This window comes from Aedes aegypti, chromosome 3, assembly GCF_002204515.2.
Source record: "Aedes aegypti strain LVP_AGWG chromosome 3, AaegL5.0 Primary Assembly, whole genome shotgun sequence".
Taxonomy (NCBI): domain Eukaryota; kingdom Metazoa; phylum Arthropoda; class Insecta; order Diptera; family Culicidae; genus Aedes; species Aedes aegypti.
Genome location: NC_035109.1, coordinates 319171735 through 319198072, shown reverse-complemented (window position 1 = coordinate 319198072; position 26338 = coordinate 319171735). Strand labels below are relative to the sequence as shown.

At 39.7% G+C, this 26338-nt stretch overlaps 2 protein-coding genes across 5 annotated transcripts in view; one reads left to right on the top strand and one right to left on the bottom strand.

Annotated features, from left to right (window-relative positions):
- LOC5572708 (formin-J) overlaps positions 1-25175 on the top strand; it is a 41006-nt gene extending 15831 nt beyond the window's left edge. For all 4 annotated transcript variants that reach the window (XM_021851427.1, XM_021851426.1, XM_021851428.1 and 1 more), the window contains 5 exons: positions 2-1969; positions 7476-8320; positions 17468-18259; positions 22531-23926; positions 24506-25175. In XM_021851427.1, the coding sequence (XP_021707119.1) occupies positions 2-1969; positions 7476-8320; positions 17468-18259; positions 22531-23926; positions 24506-24529 (5025 nt within the window). In that variant the 3' untranslated portion in view covers positions 24530-25175. The remainder of the gene's footprint in view (position 1; positions 1970-7475; positions 8321-17467; positions 18260-22530; positions 23927-24505) is intronic.
- On the bottom strand, positions 19130-21752 carry LOC110678481. Its single transcript, XM_021851430.1, has 2 exons — positions 19733-21752; positions 19130-19663 (listed from the first exon to the last, which is right to left on the bottom strand). The coding sequence occupies exons 1-2, from the start codon at positions 19778-19780 to the stop codon at positions 19202-19204; spliced, it is 510 nt and encodes a 169-aa protein (XP_021707122.1). The 5' UTR covers positions 19781-21752; the 3' UTR covers positions 19130-19201.
- Positions 25176-26338: the final 1163 nt, after the last annotated feature.

Here is a 26338-nt window from a genome sequence, read left to right as displayed (position 1 = left end):
GTTGAACGGTCCTAGACCGCAGTCAGTTCAGAGTATCAGCACCACGCATTCGGCGACTCCGGTCCAAACGCCATCGTACGACGATCTACGCTTCAAAATGGAAAGCCAGAGCAAAAGCATGCAAGCGTTGAAAGAACAACAAGCGCACCTATTGCGACTTCAGCAAGCGGCCCGACAGCAACTGCAGGAAATGGAAGCAATCCGTAATCAAACCGTGACCAGCACCATTCCGCTGGATAACTTTGAATCCGTGGAGCAAGTTCAGGACGGGATCAGCGGTATTATGGAGAGGATGCGAGTGCTAGCGACGTTCATTCAAAATCAGCAGGAACTGGGAAACATGCTCGGAGGCGACAACGATGATGTACTGAATGAGCAAGTGATGCTTCAGCAGAAGTTTCAAGAGTTACGAGACAAGAAGGCGCAGATGCACAACTTGGTATCGGAGTTGCAGAATTTGAACGTGGAGGCTAGTAGACAGTTTGAAGGAGCAGCATCCAAGCCGGTCGAGCGAAATATTCCTATCGAACTAACAAACGCCCCGGCATCAGCTGCCGATATGAGACAAGCGACAAAGACTTTCAATCATAGCAGTGTCGATCATGGCATGATGAATGGAACTGGATCGCGTGGAGGTTCGATTACTCCCAAAGTGGAGAATGTAGCTGGCGAACGTGTAGCAAATTTGCACGAAGAAGAGGACGATGAGAACGCGGAAGCTATATCCGGCACGGCGGAAATGCTCAACGAGAAAATCAATGAGATTAATGCAATGAAGTCGCAGCTTAGAAGGCTGAAAGAAATGATGGACACGGTGAAGTTGATCGAAATGAAAACCGGCGAGTCAATAGACGAAGAGGAAGATGCACCGGAAGAGAACGATGAAAATCCTGATTCGGTAGAAAATTCTCGTTCTCCAAGCGTGGCAAGCCAGATCAGTGATCATGGAGCAGCCGTCGGTGGTTCCACTGATCCAAGACGTGAGCAGTTGAATCAAAGGGTAGAAGCCTTACACGCCATGACCCGTGATTTACGGGAACAGGCCAAATCGATTGCCGCTGAACGGGATGCTTTGAAGAATGCTCACACCGAGATTCAAAGACGCCGTAACAATGTGACCGATCTTCAGCACCAGGCTGAGGCCCAAACTGCAGAAAAACTAACTAATCATGTGGCGTCATTCGTATCTTCGATTCCACCAGGTCCTAAAGAACGACAACAGATGGCCTTAAAGGCTGAACTTGAGCAGAAGAAACGCGAACTCGAAAGAATAGCCAACATGACTCAGAGCATCAAGAAAAACACTGAGCTTTCCCGTCACAATACGGAAGTGGCTCCACCCAAAGTTCCTTCGGTTTCGTCGGCTGATTCGCTCCGATCGCAGAGTCAACCACCGGTGATTCCACCTCCACCAGCAGCATCTGCAGTGAACAACACGGCCGGTAGTAATATTACCAATCACTCGAAAAATTCGGCAGATTCTGGAGTGACCGATATATTTGCCAATGCCCATCTTGAATCCGGCAGCTATCAATCGAGCAGCACCCGTAGCTTGAACATGGTCCCACCGATGCCGGACATTTGCAACCGTCCCGAACGGTATCGCAAATCGGAAGACGTTGGCACTTCAACTGCTCGCACGGATCGAACTTCTCCGTGGCCGGCCCATTTGTTTAGCGGTGCTGGACCATCCAGTTCCAACACGGGCCCACAGAGCCCCCATATCCATCCATTCGCCGGATCGGATATCCACGTGAGCTCCGCATACCCAACCTACAACACATATCCGACTTACTCGAACCTACTGCCGCCACATACGCCGAACTCAGCCCCACATCCGTCGGATCCATTGATGTTCCAGCATTTTATGCAAACCCAGCAAATGCTGATGAACTCGATCACCCAGTGTAATCAGCTGCTGTGGATCCAACAGCGGGAAATCAACAATCTCAACAATGCGGTCTTGTTGGTAAGTGTAGCTAACATATGGGTGGTACGAATAAAAAGTGGGCTTTACTACACGGTAAAAAATCAGCACGTTCGATTGATTGAATTGATCACTTGACTCAATTCAAAACACCAATCACCATGAATTGAAGAGATCTAACTTGGAATGGAATCTATGACATTTGGTCGAAAGACATTTGGTCGAATGACATTTAGTCGAATGACGTTTGGTCGAAAGTACATTTGGTCGAATGGACATTTCGTCGAATGGACATTTGGTCGAAAAGACTTAGTTGCAACAGAAAGCATATGATATTTGGTCGAACTGACATTTCGTGGAAAAAAAATGTGCTCGAATCTAAATACTATGGCAACTAAGTTTTACGTTTAGTCTGACTACCGTCGAGAGTAGCATTTTTTCGCTTAAACAAGAAATTGGAAAAGTATCAGCCATTTTACCAACGATCTATATGCGATTAGCAAAATTTGGATATTCAGTTTGATGGACGCTCTTCCAACGTATTAATCTACCTCTTGCGTGTTTGATGTTTCATGCTGCTGGTTTTGCTAACAAAGTTGATGACCTCGAGTGAATAACAGAGTTTGCAGTAGAAGATTTGGATTATTGAAAATGAAAAACAAATGCTGATTCTTTGTAATTTGACAGATGCTTGTCCAGGTATGTTCTGAGATTCAAGATAAGCTGATCTTAAATGGAAACAAGCCAACTTTTGTCACCTCAGTCAACTGATCTTTCCTTACCCGGTACAAAGAATCAGCACTTTTTTTTCATTTTCAATAATCCAAATCTTCTACTGCAAACTCTGTTATTCACTCGAGGTCATCAACTTTGTCAGCAAAACCATATATTTGCTTGAGGAATGTTATTAAGCTGGAAGTCACAATAAGCTAATTGACCATAGGTAGAGTTTCCGACACCTGACATTCACTTCGCCATAAAGGTTTTCTTCAAAGCAAGTTTTTCCTGCCGTTTTAATTCTGATTTCCCAATTCAAAAATCTTACCCACGTTCATTGAGCAGCTCAATTTGAGACAAGACTGCAAGACCCGGAATGCAAAGAAAAATCCCGAGCTCTCTCTCCGAATGCTTCCATCAGATGAGCTGATCTTCATTACGAAGAACGATGATATTTCAAAAGAATAATAAATGAAGAAAATATTATGTTCACATCATTGAGTAATAAAATAACTTGTTGAGCAGTTTTTAAAAGAATGATGATATTTTAGAAGAATAATAAATTCACTAGAGCTCAGTATTTCAGTTAATGACAAAAACTGTTAAATAGTTCATTAGGATAATCATTGAAATTTTTGATTTTGGCATAACTTCAAATTACAAATAAAAAGGTGTATCAAATTTGAAAATAAAACTACAGCAAATGTCCCATTTATTATTCTACAAAAGTGAATGATTCAGATTATTCAAAAAATACGTTATCTTATCAACTTTGCAAAACAAATATCAATTTTACCAATTGATCTTCCAATAAACCATTCCAAAATAAGCTTTCATCCAAACTTCCGTTCAACTAAACATCATTCGACGAAAATAAGTGTTCTAAAGACATTCGACCAAATATCCATTCGACTAAATGTCCTTTCGACCAAATGTACTTTCGACCAAATGTCATTCGACCAAACGTCATTCGACCAAATGTCATTCGACGAAATGTCCTAAAGCCCTTGGAATGTGCTCTACTATCTTCAGAACTAGATTTTGAAGTGAAAAGTCGTTGAAACATCATGTTTTTTGTATGAGAGCAACAATTGCTCGTTGTAGAAAGTGATTGAGATCAATTGGTGTCGAGGTAAGATACAAGGTTTGCACTCCGAAGATTGAAAGTTCAAATCTGGGTCAGGCGGAAACGTTTATTTTAACTTTTTTTTTATTTCAAATCAAAACATGCAACGTTGAGCTCAAGTGCTGTTACCTTGATATTGTCAAGATTTAACAGTAGTGCAAAACCAAGTAACAAACATCCCTTCCAGTAACCTTTGTGGAGATGCAGAGGTTAACACGGTCTCCAAATAGCAAAGGTTACACATTAACAATCCTTCCCCAATCCCACCTGATTCCAATACCGTGGCCGGAGCCGTTATTAAACCTGTATAAATAGAGGCACTTAATGATGCACACTGAAGAAGACTATGGCCAATCCCAGCCAAACTTCTAGTTGATTCTTTGCGCATCTTCACTGACTTTGGTCCGTCATGGAATAGCAACCAAAGATATGTGTAGTCAGTCAGTCTAAGCTCTAAGAACTCCACATTTTGCTGGGCATTGTCGAGATTGTGACTTCAGTCGATGATGGATTACCAACTGGTGAGCTAGTTTCATGCTTGTGATTTATTCGTTATACAAATTGTCAAAGCATCCACAGGCTCGTCACTATTAATGTAAGCAAAAACCCTTATTTATGTTTCATAAAATTTTGAAATATACATAGGGAAAGTGTACCAGAATGGCCATGGTTTCCTATTAGAAATTTTGATAACTTTCACATTTTCAATCTTTTTGAATGTTTCAACATCAAGATATATCTCAAATCTAACTACTACAACACACACACAAATTTTCAAAGTTTGAAGACATTAATGTTATCACGTGTGGCGAAATAGGGAACCACTATGTCCATAACTGGTACACCTACCCTACATATTCTTTCTTTTATTTGTTGCAATTACCAAAAAATAATCTTTGAATAGTTCGAAAGCGACACACTGATAGATAATTGACGCACTGATAGACAACTTTTTAAAATGTCGGACGCACTGATAGATTTGTAACTTTATCAACGCACTGATTATCGACACACTGATAGATAACTTTTTAAATTGAGTCTACATTGCCTTGAATCGCAAGTCAGTCCTATCTGTATTTTAGTCAAAATTGAGTTGAGCTCAGTTTTCAACATATCTTCCAACGCTCATGGGCGTAAATAGCCATCAGACTTCGGGGGGGCCACGGCCCCTTAGCATTGGAGGTGTTTGATTGTCAATGACTCACAAAACTTCCCAATGCTTGTTTCGATAATATTTGTGAATCGATTACAGTGGCACACGTTCATACAAAGGTAGGCCATGACATCAAAAGTGTCGCAAATCGATTGATAAATATAAATAATATAAATTGATATGTAATGTACATAATTAAAATTTATTAATTTGGTATATTTTGGCAAGATAACGTTTTTTACACAATTAGATGATGTGCCTCAAATGAAACACAATGATTTAAAACAAAACTTAAACGAGTTCATCCACATTAATTTAGTTTGAACTAGAGTTTTAAGCCTTTTCTCCACACGACTTTAATCGACAATTTCTCTAAGAAAGAAGTGTTCAATGTTTGTATTGAAAGTATTCGAACGAACAATGTTCCAAATGGAAGAAACTTTTTGAAATCATATTAAAAAAAAGTTAATTTCCAATAGTACATTGATTGTTTATCAATAGTTTTACTAATGGATTAATCTTTTTTATCCGAACTTCATAACATAAAATTTGGAAATTTCCAAAATTTCAACATGAGGTTGAAAAATACCTTCTCTATGAATGTTAAAATCTGCGTGAATCAAATTGAAGGATTAAAAGTGTTTTCGAGTTTGAAGTCAAAATATACGACTGAGCAATATATATTAATTAAGAAATACATGAGCTAAGCTCTGATGGGCTTGATGATTTGAACCAAACATGTAGAATGTAGAAGGACGCTCACTTTACGTGAGTTTCTTCGGACTAGAAAGATTAGAATCAAACTAAGAATCAAGAAAAATTTCAGACTATTCTATGAACATGTCTATTTTTTTCATAAACTATTGAGACTTTGTAAAAAAATCTTTATATTTAGTCTTTGGAGATTTTCTCAAACTTGCACCCCAAATTGTGTTGTTTAAATATATTTTTAAAAATGATTCCAAATTCTCTCGAACCTATACATCATCAATACCTCATTTTCGATGGATACAGGTGTTAACTATTTTTCTCAAATAACGTCATGTTTTTAAATTATAGACAGTTTACATAAATCAAAACTACCTATAGGAGAAGATCCCCCACTACCGGTCACTTAAGCCATTAAATTAATAATTAAAAACATAGTGGTTTCATATGACCTTGTTATCCATTTATGATATGATTTATAATTTGTGTAGCGTGCAAAAATAAATTTGAAAATACAAATATGAATTTTGACACATTTTACTCCAGAAATAGTATTTTAAGCCAATTTAATGCATTTGCAACATTTACAAGAACAACTTGAGTTTTACTTAGATTGCAAGATGTGTCCACCTCTTTCATATTCAAAATAATTACTAATAAGGCCCAAATTTAAAGCGATACGTCAACTTTTTAACGATTTTCAAAATTCTCTAACTTTTTTAATGTGTTCGAATCCTCTGAGCAGAATCTCAATAGAGAAACAGGTACTCGTATCCACTGGCACTGAAGAAGGCTACAAGTACTAGGAATAAACAACAGTTCTCAGAGTAGTATCCAAGGTATCAGCCAACTGTTGATTCGCCAGTGCAAATCAATGGTTATCAGCTTTCAGTTGAACCGTATGGTGTTTTCCATAAGAAAAGTAAAGAAATTTCTTAACCAAATTGAAAATATGTGTTCAACATACAATTGAATTATCTCATCATCTATTTTTCAAAATTTTTGAGGGGAGTCAAGTCCAGGTTTCGGCCTGGCCCCTCCCTATTTACGCCAATGCCAACGCTCTTTCAGCTGCACTTATGAGATGATATGACGTGTTCGGAAAAATTGAAGAAAGTAGCAGATTAAATTGTCCCATACTGGAAAGTAACCGCATATCAGTCCCACTACAGATTTTCGCATCCTGTAACATAAAAATGAACCGTGTTTTAATCGCCTTTTTTATTTTTTTCTCGGAAAGATATTGTAGTATAAAGCAAATGGTGAAAGTTTCATTATGATTTGAACATGTTCTAATCCTCTGGAATTTTTTGAATATTCGTATGGAAAACGAATTTGGAATCTTCACAGCCCATTTTCTCAATGCCTACTTTTTACAGATGGGACTGACTTGCGTGAATTCCCAGACCCAGGTGAATTCTTGTAGCTTTGAACCCTCCCACTAACAGGACTGCTTCCTGTGAAAGCCATGGATATGCAGATGTCATCTGATTTGTGTGATGTGATGTGATTTCCGAAGCAGTTCTCTTTCGAAGTATTCCATAATAATGAATATGAAAATCCAGAACTCTTTGGAATCCTAGAATTCCTAGCAAAATATCAGAATACTTTTCAAAATTTCAGAGTTCAACCACTGAAGCTAATTAACCAGTAGGTAATAGTAAATGCTACCTTTACTTATACCAACATGCACTACAAAATATAAACATATGTTAGCATATATGTTTACAAACTACTATCGAGAATAAAGTAAACTAAAATTTAATACTTATCATTCATACCATCCATTGTAAGCTAACTTGTTTTTCGAAATCGAATTGATTGTGTTCTCTTCGTCTTTTCAGCTTCAAGAACGCATCCTCAACAGCGCAAACAACAGCATACTGATGAACGACAGTGGCCTCGTTCCAGGAGCCGGATCGCACATTCGAGCCGAATCAACTCCTCCAAACAATACCCTAAACTCGGCACCCAGTATGTCAGGATCTCTGTATAGCCGTGCTCGCTCTGAACAACCAGCAATGGTCCACCAACAAGGCCCAACGTCCCCTTACCACACAATTCCTCCATCTGTCCATCAACCAGTCTACGGCAATCTCATGCCTTCGAATCAGTTCCCATCGTTCACCCCTTCATCCACTCAACCCCAGCAACCCCATCTTCAGCAATCAAACCAGCAATACTCTATCAATCAGCAAATCCAACGCAATAATACTAACATGTCCAACTCTAACGCCACAGCAAACAGTAGCAGCAGCAGTCACCGTAGCTATCGCAATCTCAGACACGTTAACATTAACACCGCTAACAACGCCATCTACGAACAGCAGCACCAACTGCACCAACAGCAACTTTACGATCACCACGTACCGCTCCATTCGAACAACTACATGAACCAAAACGGAACCGGAACCGACGATTCCAACTTGCAACCTCCGCCGCAGCAGCAACAGTTCAACAATGCTTCCGCTAGCGGTGCCGGCAGTCTCGGTCCGTCGAATATGATTAACAACTTGGCCAACGGTCCAACGAGTGGCGCCAGCATGGCACCACCTCCGTGTTTGAACAATTTGAACAACAGTAGCAATCTGAACAATGTCTCCACGCAGCAGCAGACAACGACACAAGCGCTGAACAATCAGGTGCTGCCGGGGGTGCGCGCCAACAACTACTGGGACAATTTTCGAAGGTAATCGAGAGGGCGTTGTTGGTTTCGGGCTCCTCCGGGAGTTCTAGTCAGATAATCACTCACACACAAACATCAAACATAGTTCATTTTAGATGTCGCAAATCATGGTAGTTAGTTGTAGAAATCTTTCGTCGTCATAGTCTCGTAAGTGTAGTATTTTGCGGTAGCGGTGCCTTAGCATTTCATTCTCCAAAAGCAACTCGCCTTGCACACCAAACGCTTTCCTTCCTTTTGCTTCCCTCGGTGGCGGCATTGTGCACTTACACTTTTCCCATCTATACACACACTGACTCCCACTAGTAGATGATCTGTAATACGCCCTCTTTATAACGGTACATCACGCTTTGAGTATTACCAATGGTAAGTGTAGCAAGTGGGGTTTGGATGTTGGCGTGTTGCTTGTATTTAACAGAGATGAGTGATGTCGTTTTGCGTACTAAAACGCTGCTTGTGTGTTCGCTTTGTTGTATTGATGTTGCTGTTGGGAAGAAGGTGTACTTCAAAGAAAGCTGCGTTTGTAGCGAAACTTTTAAAATAGTCGTTTTTAAATTTCATAAAGCTCAACTTTCCGAAGTTTAGGTTCGGTTTGGTTAATTCTACGAATTTATAATTGCATCAATAGCGATTCCACATGGTACTTCTAGAGTTGCTTCAAAGATTCCTCCTGGAGTTACTCAATCAATTCCTCTTGAAGTTGTTCCAACAATTCTGCCTATATTTTTTGACTTAATCATTTATTTTTCAGGCTGAAACGAAATTCTTCCTATAGTTGCTATAGGGATTCTTCCTGGAGTTGCTTCGAGGGCTATGTCAGTAGTATTATTTCTGGAGCTACTACAGGGTTGACTGCCGGAGTAGCTACAGGGTTAAGAGGCTTCTCCTGGAGTTGCTCCAGACGTTTCTCCTGTGATTGTTTCAGGAATTGTTACTGAAATTGCTTCAAGGATTCCTCCTGGAGTTGATCCAGGAATTTGATTCAGGAATTCCTTCTATAGTTGTTCCAGGAATTCCTACTTGGGTTGCTCCAGGCATTTAACCTTGAGTTGCTCTAGAAATTCATCCGAGAGTTGGTTCGAATATTACCGTGAAGTGGCCTAATTCAGCGCATTTGGTACAAAATTTTACCAATTTAAAGAAAACTTCAGGAAGATTTTCAGCCCACTGCTGGTTCATTTTCATCTTGCACAATCAATTGTCATTATCAACAATTTTCAAAATGAGTGGACTTAGAGTCTTACTACAGGATTTGCTCCACGAATTTGTCCCGGTATTCCTCTTTTGGTTGCTCTTGGAGGTAATTCGGATGTTTCTCATGGAGTTCTTTCAGCAATTCTTCCACGAGATCATCCCCATGGAATTTCATCGGGAGAACCTCCAGTGACTCCATCCTGAGTTGCTTCAGTAGTTGCGACAGCGATCCCTCCTGAAATAACTTCGTGAATTCCTCCTAAAGTTGCTCCTGGGGTTTCTGTTGGTGTCTATTCTGTTAGTAAGGTACCGCGGGGCAAGTGGGGTAAGTGAAAATAATTTGTATATCTTACTGAATATGTGAATTAACGTTTTAAACTCATGCGTAAAACATTGAGGTCATTAAGAACATTACGATTGGTAAGAGATTTCTAAGATTGTTCAACCATTATTGCATATTAGAGCGAAAGATTGTTAACCAATCAATTACTACTCCGTAACAAGTTGGCGGTGTGCAATCTTCTTTTCATATTTTCGGTAGAAAAAAAAGTTGCGGAAAATAATTTTCTGTACCAATTCTAAGTTGTACTCTCTGACAGTTTCAAACTGCTATAGAAAAAGTTTAAGAATTAATTCGACGTAGACCTAAAAATAACACTTTGAAGCACTGTCAATTTTCTAACCACGTGGGGCAAGTGAAAAGTTTCTCATTAGATATTGAATTTGTGTTCTCTCTTCAAGAAGCCGTGAATCGCAAGTCAGTCCCATCTGTAAAAAGTAGGCATTGAGAAAATGGGCTGTGAAATTTTCAAACTCGTTTTCCATACGAAGATTCAAAAAATTCCAGAAGATTAGAACATGTTCCAATCTTAATGAAACTTTAACAACTTGTTTATCACTCTGATCTCTTACCGAGAACAATATAAAGATGATCAAAACAAGTTGCATTTTTGTGTTCCATGGTGCGAAAATCTGTAGTGGGACTGATATGCGGTTACTTTTCATTATGGGACAATTTGACTTGCTGTTTTTTTTTCCTAATTTTTCAGAACAAATCATATTGTTACATTAGTGCAGCTGAAAGAGCATTGGAAGAGATGTTGAAAACTGAACTCAACTCCATTTTGACGAAAATGCAGATACGACTGACTTGCGATTCACGGCAGTATAAGTAAACAAGGTTCGCAATTATCATAGAAATGCAGAACGTGCTGATAATTCAAGAAACACTATACTCAAAGCGTTAAAAGCTATCAGAAATCATGGAAGTTACAAACATGTAAACATTACAATATTAATGTGTCTACTTCGTACAGCCGATTGCAAGAAAGGCGTTGATTGTAAGGTTCTAATATGAGAGAATACACGGAAATCCAGTGGAATGTCTATGTAAAGCTAGTTCAAAACATAAAAATGGGGTATAGGTTTCTATTCACACGAAAAGATTCTAAATACTTTATTGAAGAATTCCGTTCCAAGAAATGATTCCTCCCGAAGAGTTATGTGACGTCATACCCAACTTTATTAGAAATAAATAACGAGCGGTGGAAATTCTACATAGCAGCAATGTAATTGCTGTCCCATGATGTCAGAACTAACATTGAAAATGTTAGTTCTTACATCATGGGACAGCAGTTACAGTTCAACATACATAACTGAACAGAAGAAAATTGAAATGACAAGAAAAAAATATTGTGTTTACATGTTACTTATGTTCTTGATCATTGGTACGCCTTAACAAATGTTAAAGTTAATCGAAATCGTACATATAATTGTTAGCTTTTCAATTCACTGTCCAAAACGACAAACTTTTCAAAGTAAAGAGACTTTTTTTTTTAAACTTCTTCTGTATTTTTTCCCTTAATTTTAAGCACACTGCTTATATTTGGTGGGAGTCCAGCTAAAAAATATACACGGCCTCATTTATTTCAATTTAAAGTCTTGAGGATTTGAAAAATCTCGACTATACGAATTCCATTACCCACTTGCCCCACTGTACCTTATTTCTTAGAGTTTCATCAGAATGCTGAGAACGTGCCGCTGAAGTCAACTTATAAAGTTGCTTCAGGGTTTACTAGTTTACTTGCCTTGACGTTTCTCCTGGAATTGCTGCAGGGCTTACTACTGGAGTTGCTTCAGGGATTCCTCATGGATTTGTGCCTGGAACTCCTTCTATAGTTGTGCCAGGAATTCCTACTTGGGTTGCTCCAGACATTCGACCTGGATTTGTACTAGGAATTCATTCTGAAGCTGATCCGACGGTTATTTTTGGCTTTGCTCCAGGAATTCATCCAAGAGTTTATCCAAGTATTTCTCTTTTAGTTGCTCTTGGAGTTAGTTCAGGTGTTTTGTTTGGAGTTCTATCAGGAATTCTTACAGGGATATACCTCTCAGTTCAACCAGGAATTCCTTCATGAGTTGCTTCAGGATTAGCCTCATTGATCCCTCCTGAAGTTATTTCAGGAGATCCTACTAAAGTTGCTTCTGAGGTTCCTGCTGGGTCTATTCAGAGTTTGTCTTAGAGTTGCACCTGTGTTTTCATGTATTCCATTGGTCTATGGATTTCTCATGACTAATTGCGAAATACGAAAAAAAGTTTGGATATCTCTTGAGCTTTGATATAAATGCCAAAAAGGTTTCAGTAATACTGCAAACTGTTGAGAGTTATAACATCTTATCCTCTTGACTATTGAAAAATCGTGCATTTCAATTCAAAATATTTAAAAATTTATTTGGGTCCATTCGCGAATCATATTGGTTTTCTGTTGTCAAATTGTTCAGTTGGATTCCGTTTTTGGCGGCAAAGTTGAAATTTTCAGTTACCAAAAACGGAACCGTGCCAAAACCTTTTTTATTTCATGATGACTATTTGGGCATTGTAATATCATCATTATGCACCCAAATAATGGTCAGACTTCCAAACGGTCCTCTTCAAAGCAGATTTCCGTAGTATAGGACTATGCTTTAAATCTATAGGCCCTTCAAATGTATTGTGACAGACGTTCCACACACTTTTCATTGCTGAAATATCTTCAATGATTATGATTTATAAGAATCTATTCCTTTAGAATAGATAGATAAAATTCGAAGGGTAGGAAGAAAATTAGCTTGTTGATGAGCATGTAGCCGGTGATGGGTAGGATTGTTAATGAAGCGATTGGACGCATTCACCACCAGTCCTACTTTTGCTGCCTTGCGTTTCAGGCGGGTGTACTGATCACCCACCTTTTCAAATGTTCGACCGACAATGTTCGAGATCATCCGAGAAGCAAACAAATTGACTGGATCTCGTAAAAATCGTAACCCGGCTCCCATCATAACACCTTGTAGCGATATTGAACAACAGGCACGAAATTCCACCATCTTGTCGTAGTACCTGGTGGGATTCAAACGAACTGGAATGTTCGCCTGAAATCTTAACACTATTTTGCACACCTCTTATCAGTGCTCTGGATAAGTCTTGCCGGGAAAGCTGTTCTCGTCCACGATTTGCCATAGCTGTACGCGATCGATACTATCGTATGTCGCCTTGGAATCGATGAAAAGGTGATGCGTTGGGACCTGGTATTCACAACATTTTTGGAGGCATTCCGTACAGTAAATATTTGGTCCATTGTCGTTCGGCCGTCAACGAAGCCTGCGTGATAACTTCCCACGAACTTGTTTATTACAGGTGACATACTACGGAAGATGATCTGGGATAGCTCTTTGAATGCCGCATTTTGAATGGTGATCGCTCGGAAGTTCTCACAGTCTAACTTGCTGCCTTTCTTGTAGATGGGGTAAATTACCCCTTCCTTCCACTGCTCCGGTAGCTGTTCTGTTTCCCAGATTGTGCCTATCAGCCGGTGCAAACAAATGGCCAGCCTCTCCGGGCCCATCTTTATGAGTTCAGCTCCGATACCATCCTTACCAGAAGCTTTATTCTTCAGGAGCTGGTGAATGGCATCCTTTACCTTTCTCAAAGTGAGGATTGGTTGGTTTCCATCGTCCGCAGTACTGACGAAGGCATGTCCTCCGTTGTCTTGACCTTCATTGCCCGCGCTCTCAGCGCGATTCAGGTTTTCATGGAAGTACCTACTATTTCCACCTTTCGATCCCTTCACTCGTCCGTCAAGATGCTCCCATCCTTATCCCTCGGCACATCTCGGCTCGCGGCACGAAGCCGTTGCGGAATTTGTGGAGCTTCTGATAGAAATTCCGTGTTTTTCGATACCGGCACACATGTTCCAGATTATGTTTGTTGTAGTACGAAACAAATGCACATGATCAGCTGAGCTGGAAAAGCAAAATACCGTAAAATGGGGCGAAAAGAAACACTCTCCGACATGTCTGAATGTGTACAACTTAAACCATGTAGATAAAAAAACATTTTTATTAGTCTCAAATATGGGTCCCGCCTTCCTTAGCTGAGACCCTAAATGCCGTTAAAAAATAAAAATTATTTCATACAAAGATTTGTGAAAATGTTGTATGTTTCTATTCACTCCGCAATGGGGCGAATAGAAACACTGTTCAGTAAATATCAATACTTTTTTTCATTTAAATGGAAATATAAACACTTGTTCGAGTACATCTTAAAGAAATACCATAACGAATTCAGCTAGTGAAGAAAAAAAAAATTTAAATTATCAAAGACAATTTCAATTTTTGACCATGTAGGAACTCGTCAAAAATGGAGGATGTTTCAAACTATCAAAAATGGCTGAGATTTCAATATTTTCTTCTTTTTGTTTAAGCGAAATGTAGCAAAATTTTTGATTTGAAAATAGGCTGTCGATACTCTGTTACTCTTGGACTAATGGAAAAAAATATAACGTAAAGTGCCCTAATTCAGCGCAGTGCCTAATTCCGCGCATTTCATACAAAATTATTTATATATGGAAAATACACATTAATATTTTAGCAACTTTTAATGCTATTCGAGGCTACGTTGATTTAGAATAAGTTTAAATCACAAATAAAAGCAAATAAGGCATTTTTTCGCGGCATAAAAAAATAATCAGTGAAGGCCCGACGGAGTACACGTCAAAGCCATACTAAAGGTGTCTGGGTTCGATTCCCGGTCGGTCCAGTATCTTTTTGTAATGTAAATTTCCTTGACTTCCCTGGGCATTGAGTATAATCGTACCTGCCACACGATATACGAATGCAAAAATGGTAACTTTGGCAAAGAAAGCTTCAGTTAGTAACTGTGGAAGTGCTCATAAGAACACTAAGCTGAGAAGCAGGCTTTGTCCCAATGAGGACGTTAATGCCAAGAAGCAGAAGATGGGGGTTTTTTCTCGACCGAATTGTCTAAAACTATGCAATAAGAAGCATATTTAAGCCAAATATGAGCTCAGTAGATTTCGAAAGAGTATTCCATTTCTAAACTTTCCAGTTCAGTGAATAAAATAATTAAATTGTTAGATTCTATGAGATAATTTCACAACATAAAATAGGGTGCTCATATCACCCCATCGACAAAAAAATCGACGAAAAATTCATTCGTGATTTTTTTTTAAGACAACGGAAATCATGCGTATCTAGTGTATTTATCTAAAAATTGCAATTTTAACGACTTCCCTTCCCTTGGTTATGCGACCTTACCGCCATGGGAGGGCATAATCCATTAGCCCATATGATGAAAACCAAAGGCGTAACCTGTAGTGGTGGTATCACATTTTGGCATTTTTTTGCTTAAAGCCGCGTTATAATACATATGGCATAATACAGACGCAATAATATCTCAGATGTGATCCAACGGACATTCTGCGTCGTTGATAGAATTGATGCCCATTTCAAATAATTAATCTATTCGAAGTGGACATTATAATACTATTGGTGACGTTCAGTTTGCCTTTTGCTAACCAGAATGATCCGTAGCCACTCTTACTATTAGCTAGTTATACACATCGTTATCATGTACGACGTAGGGAATATTACTCTGAGGAAAATGACTAGTAGATTCACTGAGTAGATATAAGTGGCGACAATCTTATTTTAATATGGTTTTTACATTGGCATAATAAGAAATACCTCTTTTGTAACAGCGGTATAAATAATCTAATTCCAGCTTCATTTCGCAAAATTTACAAGTAGAAAGTAGGCGTTGTAAAGCATTGCATTTGCCACCGAAAAGTGAATCTTGTAGGAGACTGTTATAGAAGCCGAAGGTAACTTTATTCTTCAATAAGGAATATAAAAATGACTATGGGAAGTAAGACGCTGAGATCGATCATTAGGGTACACTTGCTAGTTTCGAAAAATTGTTGAACAGACAAGGAAAGCGACTTTTTTCTTTAAGGATATATGAACGTGACCAATAAATACTTTTAACCATAAAAAATGAAATTAATTAGAACTACTACTAAACAGCCTAACTTTGTTAAGACTTGACGACAATTGACATTTAAGAGTCTAATCTTACGTAAAAGATAGGAGTAATCAGAATAGCACTTAAATGACAAATTATTCAAAACCATTTCGACTAGACAGTATTAGTAATGACACTACTACACTACTATTTCAAAAAAATCTGATGGAGCTGCTGATTTTCACAATGCTTCCTTTTCTCAGAAGCAAGGGAATATGGGTATTTAAAAAAAAACTACCACGTCACAATACTAATAAAAAAAAAGTGTTCATGTCGACACCATAGCCTAGTCCGTCTGAGTATTGGTCCTGGTAGAGGGGAAACTTGGCAAAAGCCAGACCGAGGGTTCAGCCTTGACAAGTTAAGCTGTTAGGCAGCTCCAACTGAATACCATAAAAAAATTGCAATTCTAACGACTTTTCTTAAGATGGCCAAATTGCCCCACTTTCCCCTAGACGAAACTCACACGTACCAATGCCACGGTATTGGTTATCTTTATTCCATGTGATAGACAAAAAGTAAATAAAAAAAACAACGTAGACGAAAAAGTTACAGTTCATACAAAACTCTACGTTTTCTCATACAAAAAGTGTTACGGAAGGAGGGTGGTTGAAAATTTTCAATTTTAAGTGTTACGTAACGAATGGATGCAGCCCCTTACCAAAATTAATGTTAATTTGATTGTTTCATGAGTGCGCGGAATTAGGCATTCTTCTGCGCGGAATATGGAAAAGCGTTTAAAAAATGCGCGGAATTAGGCAATTTCAACGAGCGAACTATTTCAAAAAATCACAATTGTAAATTATGAATACAGTCTAGTTTTTATATTTCCCATAATCTCGAATAGATTTGCTAGCAATCCACCCATAAAGCTTTTTTGTTGATACAATACTAATTTTTAATTGACCATTTGAATCGTTTTATTCCTTAACTGCGCTGAATTACGGCACTTTACGGTATTTCAGTAGGGTTTTAAAGTTTGTCTTTACATAATATACGTATTTCTACCTGTAGGTCTCTTTGTTTCTATTCGCCCCACTTTTTATATTCACTCCGTTTTACGGTAATGAGCGTTGATGTGAAAAGCAAGGGTCGATATTTTCTTGGTATTTCTACACGGAGAAAACGGAAAACATATATTTGAGTATTTTTTAACTTACTTTTGAGTTATTTTTCTCTCCCCATTTCATTCGCTCCTTCTATTGTTGTCAGAGAGCGAAGAGCAAAACAACCCAAAAACCGAACCTTAGTGCGTTACCTCAAATTTGAGTAAGTGGCACAGTACTGGAAGTTGAGTTATTTGATCTGCCGGTTGAGTGAAAAGAACTTAGCCAGTATGTATTTTTTCGCACGGCTGCAAATGAAAACAACTTCTACCCCGTCAACCCAAAATTAGGTTAACGCACGAACCCCCGGAATTGAGTGGAATGAACTCACTTTTGAGTACTTCATTTTCTCCGTGTAACGTCAATAATTGAGTAACAGTTTGACGCATTCCGCCATTTTTTTTTCGTTTTGTGTGTGATATTTTCTGTGTCTTAAATATTATATTAATTTATTTGTTTCTTGCATACTCTAACATCTGGCTTTTGAATTTTCAGTTACTCGAGACAGAACCTTCTTTCGAGCAATAGTTGCAAGAGCAACGAAGATTCCTGTACATTCAGCTTGGGCAGCTGCACCAACAACAATATCAACAATCAAATTCAGCGCAACAACAGCAATGTGAACAATGTTAACAACAGCAACAACGCCGCATCCACTGGAACAGCAAGTGGAGGCGCTACCACAGGATCCACAACTGGCCCTGGCGTTAAATACCCTCACAATTTCAACCGGAACAATTCCTTCAGCAACATCAACCAACAATCAAGTGCATCCGACCTGGGACCGAATCTTCAGCAACCGAACGTATCATCGCATAATCCAACGCCCTCACAACACTTTCAAACGATTTCCCAGTCACATCAACAGCAGCAGCAGCAACAACAAGCAGCTCAGCAAGACAGCTCCCAGTTCCAACCGGTATCGTCACAATCAACGTTCCTTGAACATCAGTCAGCGCCGCAGCAATCGCAACAACATCCACACCTACAGCATCATCAGCAACAACCACCTCAACAGCACCATCACACTCCGCTGAGTCAGTCCACGTCGTTCGATCTGGGTGAGCTGCAGTTCCATACCAATCCGATCAATTTGGACTTGGCCAACAAGAGCGGCCATCCGAAAGCCAGTGGCAACAAGAAGTACCCGATGTCGTTGCGATCGTGTCGCGATGGAAACAACCTTGGTGGCGAGAGCAGTTCCAACTTCTACGGCGTGGGAGCACATGCGGAGATGGTGAGCGATCTGAATTTGGCCACGGCTAGCAACTATCAACACGATTCGAAGTAAGTTGGTTTTTGATTGTTTTTCGATTAGCAGGCTTCTGAAATAGAGACTTGGTCTCAGTTTCAATGCAAGTCTCTAAAAAGCCCTATTTTTTAACGGGATTATCACAAAAGGCGGAGTCACAGAAGGCCGAATCACAAAAGGCCGAAGACATTCTAGCCTATCATAAAAGGCCGAATCACAGAAGGCCGAACCATAAAATAACAATTAAATTAGTAAAATATGTATGTGAAAGTAATTATCATTGATCTTCCAGGGAAATGTAATATTGGAATAAACGATGGAATTAATGAAAATAACTAATTAAAACAATATTGATTTGTTTAGGAAATCATCGATGAAAGACTTTATTTATAACAAATACACCTTTGTTTTGCTTCTAAGCAAGAGATATCAGAATTTTACAGAGAAATAATCATGATAGATCTTTCTACCCGCATGTCTTCTGTAACAATATCGTTATTTGCTGTACTTTTATCTAATCAATAACGATATTTATTTTTTTTTATTTCTTTATTAACGAGAATTTCAACATATGAGCTAGTTCTTCTCTGAATAACGATATTGCAAAAAAAAAAAACAGTTTATCTTATAAAATCAATAAAACAAATGGTGATAAAAATCGAAACTTAATGGGGCCCAGATAGCCGTAGCGGTAAACGCGCAGCTATTCAGCATGACCATGCTGAGGGTCGTGGGTTCGAATCCCGCTGGTCGAGGATCTTTTCGTAATGGAAATTTTCTCGATTCCCAGGGCATAGAGTATCTTTGTACCTGCCACACGATATACACATGCAAAAATGGTCAATCGGCAAAGAAAGCTCTCAGTTAATAGCTGTGGAAGTGCTCATAAGAACACTAATCCGAGAAGCAGGCTTTGTCCCAGTTGGGACGTAACGCCAGAAAGAAGAAGAAGAAAAATCGAAACTTGGGGTTTTTGTTCACACCCTCTTTTGTTTCGTTGACAACAGAAGAGCAACGTGTTCGATAAAATCTTCGTTGGTGATATTATCGACGTTCAAGCATATTGCTTTGTCAAGGTGATTTTGCGATGCCTGTGCAATATTACCTTGCGTAATACGCAAAATCCTTCCTTCAATTTCCTTCTGCTCCTTACGCAATTCTATGATTATGTTAGTGATGGACAAATGATTGTCCCCCACAACTTCTGTCCACCGCCGGTGCCACGCTTCCAATGAATTCGTTGTCAGCGGCAACTTCTCCTTCACGGCAATGTAGTTCGACCATAGCGCGGGATGGTACGTTGGCCGCTTGTTGTTGTTCAATCCTGATACATACGTAACGCTGAAGTACTCCAGAAAGCCAGCCAGTTTTTGCGTTATGTGGCTTTTGACGCTTTCGAACGCTGCGGAATTTCTTGGATATGGCAGAAACGATAGTGCCTGGGAAAAAATATAGTTCAAAAATGAAAACGTTAGTAGATTTTTTAAATATATACATTCAATACTAACCTGTAGCCGTTTGACAGCCATGTACACGTTCGTGTCACTAGAGTACATGGATTTCAATCCACGAAAGCTCAGTTGCTTGATTAGATTTTGCGCGAAGTGAAAATAGCATAAGTAACATTCAGCGTCAGGAAATATTTCCTTTACAACGTTAACGACTGCTTTCTCGAAGTCAGCAATAACGTATCTCGGATGTAAGTTGATTTCAGCTTCCTGAGCAATTTCCAGTAAAGCCTCGAAGGCGCATGTGTATATTTCTTGTGTTTTGTTACTTAACAAGCGGGACCACTGCGTCGAGATCCTGGCACTGCACCGAGCCGTGAATCGAGTACATTTGGGTGAACTGTAGAGGCACGGTGGCAAAGGTACCGTCAACAAGCCAATATCGTGATGCAGCCAGGCGACGAAGATTTGATAATATCGTAGTGAATATCATGATTCGGTTGTTTTCGTCGTGGATGTATTTCTGTAAAAAAAAGCTGTCCATCCAGTGTTTGTTTCAACTCGTCAGGAATAACAAATTCCCCGTCCTGTTCGACCACGCGTAGTCCAGCGGTAATGGTGGCTCTTTTTCTAGAAATTATCATTTTCTGTGCCCGGATCGATGATCTGGTCTGGACGATAGGTTCATGCCTCGTTGAAACTTCTCGTATGATTTTTGACGGGACTTCCCTTGAGGCTAGCGCTGTTCGTTTCAGTTCCGTTTTATATGCATTTTCCATTTCATCGAGCGGGTTAACGTCGTGGTTATGAGCGGTCTTGTAATCAATGAGAACATGGGCTCCATTTTGGAGATGAGTGATTACACGGTTTTTGCAACCAGTGTCGCTGGTTTTCTCATGTTTTCGTGACGCGCACTCCCAATAAAAATGTTCGTTTGCCTAAATTTTATAAGAAGGTTTTTGTACTTTGTAATTTACATAATTAATTTGTTTTACCTGCTTGTTCAAATTGAAGAGTGTGCCGTCGACAATTAGCATTGGTTTGTCTTTTTGCGATGTAATCAGCTTCAATACTGGCACATCTTCTTCGTCAGAGAATCCAGCAAATTCCTCGTCACTGCTATTCATCTTGCCTTGATGTTTCCGAACCACAATTTTTTTCAAATTCAAACTCAACAAAAATGTGATGTTGCTTAACCGATGCGTACGGAAACTGTCGAAGAAAAATGTGAGAACCGGACTCAATTATTTCTTGTCTCTTTTTATGTTTGACAGTGGAAAACTCGCCAAGGGCGAAAATCCACTTCAAGGTATCTAGAAGGGAGGTAGCCCAATGTGTCAGATTTCTCATTCTGCCATTTTGAAATGCCAAGTGACAGCTGGCGAGTTTGTTTTGGTTGTTTGGATACCATTTACATGTAGGTATAGAATGATTCTTTTACACCCATATCTGTGTGGAATACGCGGCAAAGTATCTGAATTCATTTATTGTGTGCACTGACAGTAGAATGACTATGAACTTACGAGTTAAAGCTACAAGAATACAACCGTCACCTTCAGACGGCAGCACCGTGGCATATCTTCTCTTTCATCGGTGGACCGTCGGTTGTAGGTGGCTCTCACCCGCAGAATCATTCGAAATTTTCACATTTACATGCATTACATGCAGTTGTTAACCAACTATTCAAATTGACAATCAACTTTTCTGCGACTCAAAACACCGGGATTCAGCGGGATATTACTTTAACGACGGAAGTTTGATTCGCGACAAAACAGCTCATCAATGCTGTAGACAATTTTCACTTCACTGTGTTTATGTTTGTTGGAGTAAACATTCTCTAACAACCCCATAGAAACGGTAGAGTGAAAAAGAGTGTACACAAACCCGCCAGCTAGCCAACTCGCCAGCTGCCACTTTCACCTTCCCCGCAGCTAACCACACCGCGCACCCACTGACTGCTTAGATCCGTAAACCTGTCATTATATAAACCTTGATCCACTTGATGCAGCGTTACACGGAGAAATCAGACTACCCATAAAATAAGTTCTTTTTACTTAAATTTGGGTAAACTGCATTTAGTTTTTACCCACGGTTGGGTTGTTTTGCCTCTCTCGCAACAGCAATGTTGTCAAAAACAGAGAGAGAGATGCACCGACCCAACAATTTACGGAAAAGCATCCACTACATGATGCTTTTCCATAAAGCTAGTTGCATTAAAACTTGCAGCTGTCTGCATTAAACCGGGTGAATACTTGCAACGCCATTAGCTTGAATTTGATTTATCATTTTCTTCGAAGGAGTTCATTATTCGGAAAAGACGAAACTGAGATGGGACTATTTTTTAATTTTCATTAGTAAGCACACTATGTTTTGATTTCAAACAAACATTAATCCAAGCGTTTGCTTTGATTAACGCAAACAGAGGATGTCTTTTATATTTATGGTCCGAAGAACGAGTGCCGAAAGTAAGCAAAAACTCGATATTCGTTATTTCGAATGTCCGAACTTCAAGTACGCACTTGCAATTCTTTATGGATTTACTAACGTAAAGAATCTACAGTGAGTTGATATTAATTATGCTCAATGTTTTAATCCTCAAACTTTGGAACCATTTGACTGCAGAAAAATTTTGAAATAATTCTCAATCGTTTTTTTTAGAGTATGTTTCTTTTGTTTGTGATTCGGCCTTCTGTGATTCGGCCTTTTGTGATTCGGCCTTCTGTGATTCGGCCTTCTGTGATTCGGCCTTTTGTGATTCGGCCTTTCGTGATTCGGCCTTCTGTGATTCGGCCTTTTGTAGGCAATCAGCCCTTTACTGTTAAAAAGCCTGAAAAACGCTTCTTCTCCCATTTTTGCAGATCAACATCCAAACTTTTCGAAGCGTTGAAAGAGAACGTCTACCAAGAGGTGAAGAATCTCATCACTGCCAACGAGTCCCGGCCACACTTCCTGATCCAGTTGTTCCGCGAGCTTCAATTGATCTCGTCAGATCCCCTGCGTCAACGGACTTTACAGTCGATCCAGGAACTGTATAATCGCTACATTGAGTCTACGATTCAGCAGGAACAGCAGGAAGGACACGTCAATAACGTGGGTAGCAATAATTTGCTCTCGTCCAGTGACGTCGCCGGAGGGGGACAAACGGCGAACGGCGCTGGAGATGCCGAGAACATTGAAGTCGTTGAAGTTGCGCAAAATTTTACCAACGTTCGGCAGCAGCAGCAGCAACAATTCCAGTTTGCGCCTTCGGCAGAGAGTACCCCAATTACCGGAGGAAGTGCATCCGGTACTGGCGCCAACCTCAGTGCTCCCACAAAAGATTTGGAAGCGAATGATTTAGGAGGGATGGCCAGTTCCGAGATAATCAGTATCATCATGGGGGATATTGTGGGGGTGATCAATTCGGTGGACTACATTAACGACTCGGTGTTGTGTAAAATTGCTGGGGTGATTTGCAACCATGCCACTGGGGCTTCGAACGGGCTGTTTCAGCAACTGCCGGCTCAACAAGAGCCAGAACAAGGCTTATTGGGCAGTCCGATGCTAGGGCCGTCCATGGCTGCCTTCTTGACGCAGAATGAGACTGATGTTTTTAGTAGAGAAGACTTTTTGAGATACCTGGAGAGCTGGAACCGCACTGATAAGGACGAATTTATATCGAACTTAGAGAACTTGTTGAACAACATATTGCTGAGATCCTCGGCAGCGGAAGGCGATACAGCAGTAGTCTCTTCATCGAACATGAACGGTGACGAAGAGGGACAGATGAGATCCCAACAACTGCAACAACAACAGCACGATTCACTGTCCAGCTTCAGCAATGGAAACAACAACACAACCGGTGACATCAGTACCGATAACAACGAGACCTTCCAACCCTACGCTCAAGGAAATGAGAATCCCTTCCCACCCCAGGTCGCCACCGTTTCGGGAGCCGTTGGTGGAAGCACCAATCGACGAGTATATGCAACATCCGAAAGTGACAAGATGTCCAATGGAATTAGCAGTTCAAATGGCTATGCCCTAACAACCTACGATCTGGCAGAAGCGGATCAGATTTGCGACATGGACAAAGTCCATCCGGTGGGTGACATGGCAGGAGGGGCAGTGGGTGGTGTTTCGAACAGCGGAAGTGACGATCAGATGGCGCTACGCAATGAAGACACCCGTCGCTGGATGTTGCTGATAGATCGGATTGAAATGAAGAGGGCGGAGAAAGCGGCTCAGGAACAGCCCAGCATGGATTCCGATGATGTAATGCTTCTAAGGGGCCATCAATAAATGACGTGGCTTTTTTCACTATTTTTTTTACAACCTCTTCCCCCTCGTAATATTTGGTCACAAACGCTGATACTTTCCTGGAAAATACGTAGCAGAACAAAACCCCCCCCCCCCATAACATTGAACAAATCTCAATGATAGGCCAAAAATAATAATATTTAAACTGGTAATAATGCCTAATTAAAAAAAAACTTTGCTCAAAATGGCTGGTTGACTGAGAGTTTTTGATCTCTTCGGGAAGTCAATCTGACACTTTTTTCCCACCGCCCCCCGGATTTAATCAAAGCTGTAGCAGAAGATGATAAACAAACTCTCATGATGTGCTGCGGATCATGATTGTTACTAAGAGCGATAAGTGAGAGATACTCTCAATTTTTTCAGCATTCAATCTCTTATCGATTCAATATGCTACGTCCACTAGTTAAGGACTTCTCCCTTCCCCTCGTCACATATTCGTAAATACCCGCTCCCCCTAAAACGCTACGCCATTTATGGACGCCCTCAATGAAATAACCATCCTTCGATTTGTTCACCAACAGTTCTCTTTCACAGGACGAGCTCCCGCTATTCTACTGAGACATGCACTGTCACCACTGTTGCTTCGGTCTGGTCCGTCGATGCTGGAAAGGATCCCAGGGCAAGTTGCCCGTCACGTTACTGATGAAGATGATCTCAAGCAATGCACAGAGAACGAACGAGGCTGCCGAGAGTGACCAACCTCACCTGCCACTGCTCCCTCACCACCCCAACCGTTGGCCTGACACAGACTACAGTTCGTTTCTGTTCCATTTGCTGTGTGTGATAGTTTCCGTTCTTTTTAGACGAAGGCGTTGCTTCCGTTACTAATCGTTCGGAGAGGGATGGGGAACCGAAAAGGGAAACAGTGTGGATAACATCCACACCATGCATTATGCGCTCGTTTTTAGCTCGGGAAATATTTATTCTCTTGTAACCGTTAAGTAAAGTATAATTTATCCCAACCTAGAAACACATTCACAAATACAATCAATCGGCTCTCTGGGACAAAATTTTGAAGCAAAACTAAGCTTTACAAAGCTCAATAATCGTTGTTGTTATTCCTATACTTTTGCGATTTGCATGGCTGTTTTTTTATGCAAGGGGCTGCTATGCGAATAACGGCATTGTGTAGACACTAATCATACTCAATTATATAGTCACAGACAGACGATACATAATACAAATATTCCTTTCAAACACATCACTCATGTGAGTTAGTAATTTATTTGTCCGAAAATAGCCTCAGTTTTCCTCAACGGCCAACAAAGATTCATCACAATGTTTAATTTAAGTATTCAAAAGCAATATGGAGTAGTATGTGGTCTTTTGAATCCGTCGCATGCTCTTGTTGGGTGAGAAACAGAATCAAGATCAATCGTATCCGGTTGGCGTTGTGCGAGTGCGAAAAGATATTAATGTTCGGTCGAGGATGGATTGCTAACTGGTGAGCTCGTTTCATGTTTATGGGTTCTGGGTTCTTCACAAGTGTCAAAATAAACCTTTATTTCTGCTTCATATAATTTTAATAAGGTACCGTGGGGCAAGTGGGTAATGGATTTCGCATAGTTGGGATTCTTCAAATTCTAGAGACCCTAAATTAAAACAAAAAAGGTCGTGTATATTTTTTGGCTTGACTCTCACCAAATATAAGCAGTATACTGAAATTGATTTTTATGTAAAATTGAAGATAAAAGTACAGACAATTTTTTTGAAAAACCTCTCCTTACTTTTCAATTGCCCCACAGGTGGGGCAAGTGAAAAGTTTATCGTTTTGACCAATAAATTCAAAAACTAACAGTTACATTCACAATTTCCATTACCTTTAACATTTGTTAAGGCGTCCCAATGAACAATAACATAAGTAATATGTAAACAAAGAAAATTTTATTCTTGTTACTTGAATTTTCTTCTGTTCAGTTATGTTTGTTGAAATGATTCGACAACATTATAATTGCAACATATACAATGTTAGTTCTTACATCATGGGACAGCAATTGCATTTCTGATTTCTAGAATTTCCACCGCTCATTATTTGTTTTTAATAAAATCGGATATGACGTCGGATAACTCTTCAAGAGAAATCAAACGAAATCCTTCAATAAAGTATTTAGAAACTTTTTTAAGTGGATACACCTATACCCCATTTTTATGTTTTGAACTAGCTTTACTTAGACATTCCACGAGATTTCCGTGCGTTCTCTTATATTGGAACTCTTCAATCAACATCTTCCTTTTAATCGGCTTTCCGAAGTAAACATATTAATATCGTATTATTTGGCAACCTTTTTTTTAGAAAAGTTCCATAATTTGGCCATGATAATAGCATTTAACGCTTTGAGTATAGTGTTTCTTGAATTATCAGCACGT

Excerpts from the sequence above, each read along its gene's own strand:
- LOC110678481 (XM_021851430.1), bottom strand. The coding sequence starts at position 19,780 with ATGTACTCTAGTGACACGAACGTGTACATGGCTGTCAAACGGCTACAG. Across the intron at positions 19,664-19,732 it reads TGGCTGTCAAACGGCTACAG|GCACTATCGTTTCTGCCATA; the intron begins GTTAGTATTGAA and ends ATTTTTTCCCAG.